The 13,263-nt window shown below is 42.0% G+C and overlaps 1 protein-coding gene across 1 annotated transcript in view; it reads left to right on the forward strand.

Annotated features, from left to right (window-relative positions):
- The window catches only part of LOC126095357 (uncharacterized), a 191,615-nt gene that overhangs the window by 57,284 nt on the left and 121,068 nt on the right, over positions 1 to 13,263 (forward strand). Inside the window, exon 3 of the mRNA XM_049910164.1 lies at positions 12,426 to 12,597. Coding sequence (XP_049766121.1) covers positions 12,426 to 12,597 — 172 coding nt within the window. The remainder of the gene's footprint in view (positions 1 to 12,425; positions 12,598 to 13,263) is intronic.

A 13,263-nucleotide genomic window follows, 5' to 3' on the forward strand; every position in this document is an offset into this window, starting at 1 on the left:
GAAGTAATAGCAGTCAGCAAAGATATTACGCCAGGGCTTATATCGATAAGCGCCGCTGCTGCCGCTCACGGGCAGGCAAGGCGGCAACTCAGTGACACCAGTAATTGAAATTAACGTAACGCGGTGGTAGTACAGTGAAAAACAGGATGTCAAATGAGATATGGCACGAACACGAACCACGCACGGCTCAGGGTCAACCACCAATTCAGAGGCATACGTGAAGACTGAATAAACTAAAGAACCGTTTCCGACGTGTTCGATCGGACAAGAATCCAGCAGAAATCTGCTCCAACAATGCACACCCATACACAAGTCTGAGAACCCGGGAACAAATCGCCAAATTGCCTCATCCACCCTGCAGTCCAGACCTGCCACCATCTCTTTGGGCCACTTAAAGATTCTCTATGGGGAACACGCTTTGAAGATTACGAGAGTGTCAGCCATGCAGTGAAAACGTGGCTACGCCTACAGGACAAGAGCTTTTACGAGGAGGGAATACATGCTCTTCCAGAACGTTGGTGAGCGTCCATTTACTGAGAAAAGAAATGTGGGGCATTGGTTATTGAACGACCCTCGTACAATTGAGCTCGTTGGGAGTTATGCAGACATGGAAGATGCCTTTATTAGCTCACAGCTGTGAATCGAAGGTTGACTGAAATGAATACGAGGATTGATTTACAATAAAACAGCGTAGCTAATGTTAAAATAACTACTGCTAAAATAGAATGCCAACGAGATTTTATAAATGCATTGAAGAGAGACATACTTCTGTTACAAGAAGTGCATACAGAGTGGAACATATCGTGGGGTACGGTGCTATCGTCAACAGAGGACCTGAAAGCGGAACTGCCACATTATTCAAAGACGGAATTATACCTAGAGGTGTTAGGAAGTTAGCGTGTGTACGAGGAACTTCTGTTGAAACACAGAGCTCACCTCATTAATATCTATCCACGACCCAGTTCGCAAGCCACACTGGATAGAACTACGTTCTTTCAGGAAAGCATAGTTGAGTTAATCAATCCCACGTAAGAGAACACCATCCTTGCTGGTGATTTCAACTTTTTTTCCGCCGCCGACCAAACACCCAAACATATGCCTGGAACTGAGACACTTAGCGAAAGGGCTGCGCCTCGTGGACACCTGTCACAGCCATCCAAGAGGGAATCCTGGGTTCACTTATATCGCTAGCCATTCCATGAGTATGACAGACGGGATCTACGCCCCTAGTTGCTTGAAGAATAGTGTAGCTAGCTCCGAAACGTATCCAGTCACTTTGGCAGTTGCGGCTAGGCACACCAAGGCAAGGGGCAGAGGTGTTTGGAAATTCAGTATGTCACATGTGGTGGACGCTGAGCTTAAGCTCGAGTTTAAGCGAGGTCAGGAAATGTGCTTAAGGAGCAATCGACACTACACAACTAAGCTGGAATGGTGGGTAGCACACGCAAAACCTAAAATACGATCTTTACTGAAAAGAAACTGTGGGAAAGGCATACAGTTCCATTCTACTTACAGTTTCTAAGAGAACTATGCACAGACATCGCCAGTATGCCTAGGATGAAGGCCAAAATAATCGCTCTGAAACTCCAGCAAATAGAGGGATCGAGAAACAGCGCTTTTCCACCTTCTGGCCGAATTCTAGAAAGATCGCCGTCTCCACGTAAGTTCCCTCCGAAATGATTATGGAAGATAACTTATCTGCCAATAGGATGTCATAAAGTTTGCACATGATTATTTCAGAGGACTGACGACGACAGAAGTATGGCATTTTTAAGCCGCATTGAACCGATTGTGATGTAAGCTGAGTATGCAGAACTGGAAACTCAAATTACTGAAGAGGAACTGTTCGAAGCGTTGAAAGGAAGTCCGTGGAACAAACCCCCCTGGACACGACGGATTACCAGTACAGTCTTACTTAAAGTACTGTAATTTAATCGGCAATATGTTGCCAGCGGTGCTCGACGAAATACAGGGCTCATAGCGGTGCTTCCAAAACTGGGCTGCACGAATGATTTGCATCGCTTCTAAACGCTGACTGACTACAAGCTGATTGCTAGGGTACTCATGTCCATTATAATTATCCCGGCTGTTATGCCGTGGTCGGTTGATGAATTTTGTCTCAATTCCCAACGTTTCATCTCCGACTGCGGGAGATATCTTCAAGGGGGTCCGTAGGTCCATGGAAGGTCCAACACACCCACTGGCGGTACTGCGAGCCAGTGGGTGTGTTGGACCTTCCATCGACCTACGGACCCCCTTGAAGATATCTCCCGCAGTCGGAGATGAAACGTTGGGAATTGAGACAAAATTCATCAACCGACCACGGCATAACAGCCGGGATAATTATAATGGACATGATATTTCCGGCCGTGAAAGTCTACATGCTAGGGTACTGCTTCAACGATTGCTGGCCGCCTCATCGTGCAATATCAGACGTGTGCTGTCCCCAGGCGGACAACAAAGCGAGCTCTGGAGAAATACCGGGATGTGACGGCTGTCGTTTCGGCATTCAACTGCAGAGTGGCCATCGTGTCGTAAGCCACGGACAAAGCTTCTCACAGAGTCAGTCATAACTACCTGCTATACGTCGTGTCGAAAATGGGAATGAATTTTTTTGTAAATATTATCTGGAGGCTACACGCGTGAGTAAATTTCAAGAACTCTTGTAAATGCATAATGTACAGCGAGAATTCCAACTATAGAGTCGATACGACGAGGTTGTGCCCCCTCGATGCTGCTGTTCTCAATGTCAGTCGAGCCTCTTCTATGATCATTACTTGTCGGGCTTCAAGGAACTGAAACTGGAGGCTACAAATATTTATGTATATATGGCCTGGTCGTGTACATGACTAATTCAACCGATGTGATGAAAATACAGGACATGATTCAAACATATAATTACTGTTCTAAAGTCGGTAAATCTAGCATTTTGCTGTTAGGCAGAGGGCTAGAATTCGTTGAAACCGATCTAGTAGAACAAGCAGATAGCATCAAACGTCTGGCTATACGGTATAGCAAATGTCTTACGAAGACAGAAGCCTGGAATTTGAAATGAAGCTCAACAGCCTCCGAGCGGTACTAAGAGAGAATTCCACTCGTTCTCTAAATGTAATTTAAAAAATTACTCTGATAAATCTTGCCGTACTTTCTAAAGTATACCACGTTGGAAATATTTTCCACTTGCCTCCAACAACAAGGAAATGCACTGGATGTCCTCCTGCATGGTTCATATGGAGAAGGCGTGTCCTTAGGGCTGATTACCAAACCATGACCCTACCTGAAACAAAAGGCGGTTTAGGGCTCAGCAACGTCAGAGACAAATGCAGAGTTCTATTGACATCTGGGAGGTCAAAGGCCCTAGCAGCAGGAGACGCAAATCTCTGTGTACGTTGTGAACGCAGTGACTCCTCGGCACAACGGAGTACCAGATATGGTCGACTATGTTAATTATAAGTTTGCACGACTATGTTAATTATAAGTTTAAAATATACATTATTGAGAATAGTAAAGATCTTCACAAGGAATGAAGTCTATAAAGTGCTGACAGAAGATAAGTGCAAATTAGCGAAGAACTTCACTTCAATCACTTACAAGGGAACCTCCCCATCGCACCCCCCTCAGATTTAGTTATAAGTTGGCACAGTCGATAGGCCTTGAAAAACTGAACACAGATCAATCGAGAAAACAGGAAAAAGTTGTGTGGAACTATGAAAAAAATAAGCAAACTATACAAACTGAGTAGTCCATGTGCAAGATAGGGAACATCAAGGACAGTGTGAGCTCAGGAGCGCTGTGGTCTCGTGGTTAGCGTGAGCAGATGCGGATCGAGAGGTCCTTGGTTCAAGTCTTCCCTTGAGTGAAAAGTTGTCCGCCCCAGTAGCTGAGTGGTTCTCCCCACCAGGGATGTCTACATTTTGCCGGCACGGTAGCTCAGCGTGTTCGGTCAGAGAGTTACGTGCTCTCTGTAATAACAAAACTGAGTTAATCGATCATCAACGAACATAAATGGATGTCTTACGACGTCCGCCCCGAGCAAATGCAACGAACAATAGCGAACAAAATGGAAATAAAAAAAAAAAAAAAAAAAAAAAGTGGTCAGCGTGACGGATTGCCGTCCTCTGGGCCCGGGTTCGATTCCCGGCTGGGTCGGAGATTTTCTCCGCTCAGGGACTGGGTGTTGTGTTGTGTTCATCATCATTTCATCCCCATCCGGCGTGCAGGTCGCCCGATGTGGCGCCGAATGTAATAAGACCTGCGCCAAGGCGGCCGGACCTGCCCCGCGAGGGGCCTCCCGGCCGATGACGCCAAACGCTCATCATCATCAGTGAAAAGTTTATTTTTTTTATTTTCTGACAATTATTATCTGTCCGTCCGTCCGATGCAAGGTAACTGCGCCGTAGTATGGGGACGCTACACCTAAACAAACATCGAAACAAAACATATGTTTTGACAGAGCACAGGGAAAATTGTGCGACTGTGAAGCTGTTGCATTCATTTGTTGCAGTTTATGTGACAAACGCTTATGTTTTCGTCACTTTTTTCGGAGTGATTATCACATCCGCAAGAAAACGGAAATCGGGCTAGGTAGAAGAATCTTTTTACCCATTCGCCAAGTGTACAAGTTAGGTGGGTCGACAACATATTCCTGTCATGTGACGCACATGCTGTCACCAGTGTCGTATAGAATATATCAGACGTGTTTTCCTGTGGAGGAATCGGTTGACCTATGACCTTGCGATCAAATGTTTTCGTTTCCAATTGGAGAGGCACGTCCTTTCGTCTACTAATCGCACGGTTTTGCGGTGCGGTCGCAAAATGCAAACACTAAACTTATTACAGTGAACAGAGACGTCAATGAACGAACGGACAGATCATATCTTTGCGAAAATAAAGAAAGAAAACTTTTCACTCGAGGAAAGACTTGAACCGAGGATCTCTCATTCCGCAGCTGCTCACGCTGACCACGGCGCTCCTGAACTCATATTATCCTTGATGTTACCTATCTTGCTCATGGACTACTCAGTTTGTATATTTTGCTTATTTTTTTCATAGTTCCACACAACTTCTTCCTGTTTTCTTGACTGATCTGTGTTCAGTTTTTCAAGGCCTATCGACTGTGCCAACTTATAACTAAATCTGAGGGGGGTGCGATGGGGAGGTTCCCTTGTTAGAGTAAAGATTGGCAAAACATTCATGTGAAAACATCGTCACACATAAGAGCTAGATGGTATTCTACATTATACAACAGCATCAGCAGAAGTAGTCTACTCAGGATCAGCTTGTCAAATACTGACGAACGCTTGGACTGTCAGCAGACTGATAATATACTTCACTGCTTCACCTGTGGCGCCACTAACGAGACATGGCGTGGGACGAGACATAAACTTGGTGCTGTGTCGGCTACTGTGGGAGTCAGCACCGACACAAACAAGGGAGGAGAGAAGTTGCGATGGCCTGTGGCAGGAATCCAAAATCACCTGTACAAAACACTTTCTAATTAAAAGAAAAGTTTTTTTGTGTTACAGGAAGAAACAGTACTTAAATCCCCGTGCTCCCTGTGCCTTCTACATGAAATTGAACCTCATTATTCTTTTATGTTCAAAACAGAATTATGTTTATATTATCAGACAGTCTGTTCATTTATGTGTGCATAAGGCACTTCAAGTTTCCTTACAACATGTTTTATTTTTGGAGGAATGTATGGATGCATTTCAGCTCTCAGGTAGCAGGAATGCCTGTAACCTTCTTTTCTGCTTAACTGGTGCAGTACCATTTGAGTTTCATTCAGTATCCACGAGGACACTCGATTTTTTTTTTAAAAAAAGCAACAAAAATACCAGGAGAGTACCTTCGTCATCTACAGTAACCAGGATGGAACTGAAGTGCAGAGTTTCTGGCGAGTGGCGTGCTCCGACTTACGAGAAGCCGAACTAGTAAACAAAATGAAAAGTTGAAGCCGTCACTGAGCTACTTCTGTTTCCGAACCGCGAGGGACATCTCGTTAAAAAGATTAAAAATAACAATAAATGAAAAGTTCTTCACAAATGTAAATTGATTATACTTCGAAATAAATAGGATTGAAACTAGGCTACGAAGGCATATGTGGCGACGAGGAAGGAAACATAAAAACAACATAACGGTAATCCAGGAATTGTCAGATCGAGTCCTCAGTTTGAAACTTCTCCTTATTTTCAAATGTTGCGTTACTTACAGAAAAAAGGTGGTAAAGTATCTACTTTGTGCAGGGAACGCTGCATTAGGCCTAGGTTCTAATCACGCTAGAGTCCTAAACATTTTGTCTGCTTTTTACGTTTTCCCTTATCGAGCTACATGCTTCGACAATGAAAACCATTAAGGAAATCTTATCTTCACCATCTTAAGTCTTATCGCAATTTCGATTTAATGCACCCTAGACCTACAAGGTAAAAATTTAAGGAACTATGATCTTGCATCCATAATAAAACTTATATTTTTTGCTTGTACCGACAAACATATTAGTTTTTTTTTAATGTACAATTCAGTTGATTTTTTAAATTGGGTTTCTTTTTGGATCTACTCTTACCGTGAGTTTCATACAAGCGGGAGGGAACTTTAATAGTGGCAACTATTTATTTACAGCTCGTACAAAATAGATACGTGTTGCAAAGTTTTGACCTTCAAAGTACTCACCAGCATTGTGCATAACACGTTGCCAGCGATGTGGAAGTCGTAGGATACTCTTAACAGTACCAGTTGTGTTGACAGTTCGAGCGGCGCGGTCTATTGCCCGACGAATTTGTAGCAGTTCCGAAGCGAATGCCATGAACTGTTTCCTTCAGTTTAGAAACAGAGTTGAACTTACGAGGGCTTAAGTCAGGGGAGTGCAGTAGGTGGTATACCAAGTAGCAGCCCCATCAGTCAAGCAAATCGGTAACAGCTTGCACTGTACGTGCTTGAGCATTGTCCTGCAAAATGACGGTCAGGTCCTGCAGAAAGTGTCATCACTTCTGTCTCTATGCTGTTCATTTTTGGAACACAACCTACGACCAGCTTAGAGACAGAAGTAATAACACTTTCTGCAGGACCTGACCATCATTTTGCAGGACATTGCTCAGGCACGTACAGTGCAAGCTGTTACTGATTTGCTTGACTGATGGGGCTGCTAAGCGCTGTACCACCTACTGCACTCCCCTGACAGTTCAACTCTATTTCTAAACTGAAGGAAACAGTTCACGGCATTCGCTTCGGAACTGCTACAAATTCGTCGGGCAATAGACCGCGCCGTTCGAACTCTCAAGACAACTGGCACTGCTAAGGGTATCCTACGACTTCCACATCGCTGGAAACGTGTTATGCACAATGCTGGCGAGTACTTTGAAGGTCAGTAAAACTTTGAAACACGTATCTATTTTGTACGAGCTGTAAATAAATAGTTGCCACTATTAAAGCTCCAACCCTCGTATTTTTGTGGTAATCTTGAAACGCTTCATTGGTGGGACGCAGGACTTCACTAGACACAGACCACATCAGGTTTGAAGTGGATAATATCTTGCAAATGCGTATTGATTTGGATAAGCTCGTGTTAAAGAAGGGAATTTCTTTTTTTTTAATTACACTTTTCTCATAGGATATCATGGTAAAATTGCAATTCATTTGCATTAGAACAGAGAATATTTTTATAGTGTTTCTTATTGTATTATTGAATATAATTGAAAAACATAACCAGAGAAATTAAACATCAACAATATATCCTCCCTCCCCCGCGCCCATTGACTGAAACAGTCTGACGATAGTCAGGCAGTTTTTGAATTCCAGGCCTGTAGAAAACTACAAGCTTTGGAGATGAAGACATCCTCAGTCGAAGCTTAAAGTGGATTTTCGTTCACAAAGAGATTTTGTTGATGGGTGTTTGATGAGGAGTAAAGAAGATAAACATTTGAGGGCGTCGCATCAGAAGAAGAAATGCGATAGCGATTGCTTTGCAGCCAGGCTCATGGATAGGCTCTTCTGTGAAATCAGCAGAGTGTAGGCGGAAGTTAACGCAGAGTAGCAACAGTAGTAACACTTTACTTGTCCGCTTTACGTACGTTGCGACCACAAAGCGTCTCAGCAGTTGAAGATGCCAACTGCGATGGACACACCTCTTGGGATGCATTTCTTAACTCAAAAACATCATGTTTGTGCCAATAGATGCATAACGTTATAGTTTGAAGATTCACCTATGCATTTTTTTCTTAGAGTCAACCATTATTTTCTGTTTATGAAGTACTCGAGATAGGGTGGAGGTGTCAAGTTGAAAATTATGTCAAATACTAAGGTCTTTGTTTGGTCCCTTGTCTGTGTAAATAATTTAAGTTTGTAACTCAATGCAATCAAAAGATACGACTACATACGTCACATATTTTGATACTCGTAAACTCACTCATCAGATCCTGCATACGAACAATCTATATATAAGTGGCGTCCGCCCCGACCAACTACAATAAGAAAAAGGGGCGGCAATAAGTGTGCCTCATAAATTCCTGATCATATCATCGATTTTTCAGTCTTCGTTTCGATCTAGCCTTCACCTCAACAATGTGAGAAGTTGCTAGAAACAAGTGGTTCGGATTCTATGTTAAACTGTAGGTCCCCTTTCCCCAGTTGGGTAACCGGAATAGGGTAGGCGACACACAAGTCGGCAAAGTGGCGTCCAGTAGAAAGACTTGCAGCATGGTATCGAGCCACACGAAATTATTTTTATTATTATTGTTATTATTACCTATAAACATAATTTAGTTTGTACAGAACCCTCAGACCGGGAGTCCTACTCGTCCGATTTTTTAGGTAAATTTTGTCCAGATGAATTACATACATCAGTAGTCTTCACATAATATGTTACATGAGAAAAAAAAATCACTACGCCCTTACGTAATTACATGAGACGAAAGGAGGTTCAAAAGCGCAAAGATGAGAGTGTGCTCGATATCTGGCCTCTGCGCTTACACTGAGCCATATTCATGAGCTGATCCTAAATACATATAGTATAGTATAAATATCTCAAGTGGAAATCTATACTAACAGAAATTTCCGCATCCTACTGAGCTGCCATTCCGTTCAGCTGGCTATGAGTTTTATTTCAATAATCCAAAATAAAGTCAAAAGAACGCATTGGATAGCTAAAGCAGCTAATGAATATCTATGTGGACGAAAAAGGAAACGAATGTTTCGAGGTTGTAATCAGCCTCCAGGGAATAGGGAATCTGAATTCTCTTCATCCTTTACGACGCAACAGTGAACCAGTGCTCTGTGTAGGCTGGTGTCTGTTGGGATGATTCTAACTAAATATGCCTGTGGTCGGGGTTCGATCTAATAATCACGCAACTATTTTTAACAAGCAGAAAAAGACCCTCTTCACATCCGGTAACGCCTGTTGAATAATGTGGGCCTGCAGCGTGGTTCCATATGTACATTGAACATTATGTCCTGCTGCAAGAGGATCGGTGTGAGAAGGGCCATAACAGAGGGGGAAGTCACGCCACGTTGACACAAGCTTCCTTATGTCATGTAAGGTCACAGAGAAGTTATTTCTTATTGCGTTTGAATTTGAGATGTCGAAAAGATTGGTGCAGATTTCTCCTTTCGCCATGTTCGATCCCTCTGAGATGATACAGTTGGTGTACAAAGTCTCCATGAAGAGCACATGTCTGGGTTCGAAACCTGATCCGGCACAAAAGCTTCTACCATTTCAAGCTGTAGCACATACACATCTACCTACAGGTGACAAAATTATTTTTCGTGTCCTTCCGTGCTTTTGAATTGGTGCCGGTTTCGACTCCCAGGCAGGTACTGAACTTTTTGTAAAATTATTTCAGGTTCAAACAGGTGCGGTTCAATGAAGTTCTGAGGGTGACAGAGGTTGCCTAGAAGAGAGAGAAGACCCAGGCGTCCTCCACTCGAAAGTTAAGGGAAAAAACTTCAAAAACTACTGTTTTAAGCTGATCTGATACTGAAAAATTTAAAACAATTGTAAAAACGTGTTTTATTTTAGACAAAAAAGTTTTAAATTTTTTTAAATGCGTAGCATTCACAACGTTTTTCTAAGTAACATCTTTTATATAATTGTTAACACACATTAACAAGTTCATAAGCCTTTTGTTAACAGAGAGTTGATAAGCTAATGAAAGGCAAATAAACTGACATTACAATAAAATACTTTTAAAACTTTAGTTCTTAATTTGTTGACAGTTATATTTTTTCCTATTATATATATATATATATATATATATATATATATATATATATATATATACTCATATTTTGAAAATAATAATTGTGAATTCTTGAACAGATACTCAAATATTTTTTTCTAATTTTATTTTCAATCCAATTCACAGTGATACCGTGTATGTTTGGCATGTTTCATGCACATTAGCATCTGACTCACACTTTTATCAGTTTTTATACAAAATTGTAATCTAAGGGTATGAATGCTAATTACTCAATCTTTTTACATCACAGAACTACAGCTATCATTATATTAAACATTATCCGTACATAAGAAAACATATCTTCTCAATACACCTGCCTGTAGTTTTTTATTACTTTATAATGATGTCTCTATGGACACACAGCAAAGCAGTCCCTGTCAAGCGATATAGGCTACAACGATTTCTGAACCAATTCGTAATGAGTCTGAGTGTTGAGAAAGATTTTTCTGCTGTTGCAGTTGACACTGGAAGAGGAGAAAGGATCAACATCAAAGATCTAATTGTAGGAAAAATTTCTGGAGTGCAAAACTGCAAACACTCAGTTGTACAGTCTGGCAGAATTGTTTTGTTTGCGTCTTCTGCTCTCCATTTTGTAAGCATTCTAACAATAGTAGCAATGACAACAACGGGGGAAAAACAGGCAGTGTCCTAAGGGACACGAGGCGCGCGTGCTGCTGTGGCAGATCTGAAAGCCCTGCTGACATTTGGCGTCCACAATTGTGACAGGAGGGGGAGCACGAGTCACCGGTACACGTAGTACATACTACTGGGCGCACAAAGTAAGGAGGCTTGGGGAATACTCATTTAAATGAACAAATCCGCTGACCAAGACCCCAAAATTCGCGTGCTTAACTTTGGCGCAGATTTCTAAAATTGCTACTTGATTTTAATTTAGTTTCAGCTCTCGAGGGGGAGGCGGGGAAGCTCGCTGCCTCCGACTCCCCTTCAATTCGTCCTTGGATTCAAATACGCCATTCTTAGGTGATGGTGAAAAAGAATTAGTCAAAGCCGTTTCGTGTGTAGTCAACAACGCATGTGCAGGGCTCAACTCCCAACTAGCAGAGAAATTTTCGTCGCGTCATTTCCGGTTTAGCTACATGCACATTTCGCTGTTGGTGAAATAAAGCGATTTTTAGCGTCTGTTCGTGGCTAGAAGGCAACGACGATAGGTACCGTGTTCAAATCTCGGAAACACAAAAGTTTTCCATCTAGATATTTCAGTTTGTCATCTCGCTACTGGTGAAACTTTTTGGTAGCTAACATTTGATTGTGCTAGGTTAACTGCAGGGTTAGGTACTAGGGTCAAATACCAGTATAACACAATATTTTTTTGCTGTGTCGTTTCAAGTTTAGACCAGAGCACTTTTGTTATTTGTGATTGATACCATTTTTCAGATTTTTCGTGATTAGTTAATAGGAAGAATAGTTTCTGGACTGGTGTCGCGGGTCCCAGTCCAGTACAAAAATGTTCACAATCTAATGTCAGGTTTGAAATTTGCTTTCTGTAATGTCATTTACTGTAATTCGAGTATAGAAGCGTAATGTGTGTGTCATCTCTAGTAACATGTTTTCTGATATTTGAATTATTGTGATATTAATATGCATCTGGATTAGCGGCCATACAGAGTGGTTACCTCTTGTGGCCTATTGTACCAACCGTTTTGTACAGTCAAACGACTATACGGTAAAGAGAGCAGAGGACCTGCAAGAGTGTTACGTTACGTGGCTTGCACACAACTCTGTTGGAACGCAGTTCAGGTCGTTGGGATCCTTTTGAGTATGAAAGTATATCAATTTCTATAACACAAGAACTGTTTATGTAACAGCAGAAAAGTAAGTGTTCTTACATTATGTATCCCTGTAACAGCGACATGCATGACAGTTGTAAATTGTTTTTCTGTATGAGATTACTCCCGAATACCGATGTGGCTAATAAACATTTCAAATGCAGCTCATGGTGTCGGAAGATGTCCTTTAATAAATACTTCTATGTGTGTCATTTTAACGTTGATGCACCTACCAATTCCTTTGTAAGTGCCTCTGTTCCGATACATCTGCCTTTTGCACGTGAAATAACTTAGCTTTAAACAGAAGTAACGATGTGTTTGCCGCTTCCTTACCAATGCGCCGTTATAGAACACAGTTACTGCTTCAGAACGCTGGACTTTTTGACACGCAGCTGTTTCCTTCGTCCAGCGTACAGTGGAGTGACACCCGACGGCGCCAGATTCAGAATGCGGGTGGCGCCCAGTCCTGACGACGCCTACCAGTGGCCGGCGCTGCAGGTGCTGCCACCTGTCGGCCCCGCGTGGTACCAGCTGGCGGCGCCCGCCGCTCCAACTGGCCTCGAGCCATATCAGACGTACAGGTATTTATTTCTAGCCGCGCAGAAGGTGACTTTAGCTTTCCTGTTTGCATTGCGAAATGTTCTCAAACACAATGTTCTGTCTGTGGATTTCCTTGAAGATGGCTTGATCAAAACGAATCATTACGATTTTATTGTCATAGATTTTATGATGGGTAAAAGAGCTAAAGCAATGCATGTTTGACAGGCAATTAAAATAACTAACTGATTGCGACAACATCCGTAAATAAAGTCAGAGATTCTCTTTCTACAGAGCAGTAGACGAAACAGTGATATACTTTGGTTTTAGAAAGTGACCAACGAGACTCATTCCAGTCTTTTAAGTTCTTAATAAGTTGGAATCGGCTTCTCGCATTCTTCACGGCGTGTTTTTCTCTTTAGCGGTCATGAGCCACTGTAAATTTTAGAAAAATGACTACATTAATAAACGTCGAAATAAAGTTTGCAATGTACTCAAAAGCTTTTTTACACTAACGTAAAATAGAAGGACAGCAGGAGTAATATTTAGAGGGAAAAAAACATCGAAAAACGAAAACCTGCAGAACATTCTTTGAATTACTGTAATGAACTCCATAGGCCAACGTGAGGTGTCAACTATCCCTGTGAAAGCGACCGAGAATGCCTAATAAAAATAGGTGAAACTTATTTGGTTCAAAATGGTAAGAAATC

This window comes from Schistocerca cancellata, chromosome 8, assembly GCF_023864275.1.
Source record: "Schistocerca cancellata isolate TAMUIC-IGC-003103 chromosome 8, iqSchCanc2.1, whole genome shotgun sequence".
NCBI lineage: Eukaryota > Metazoa > Arthropoda > Insecta > Orthoptera > Acrididae > Schistocerca > Schistocerca cancellata.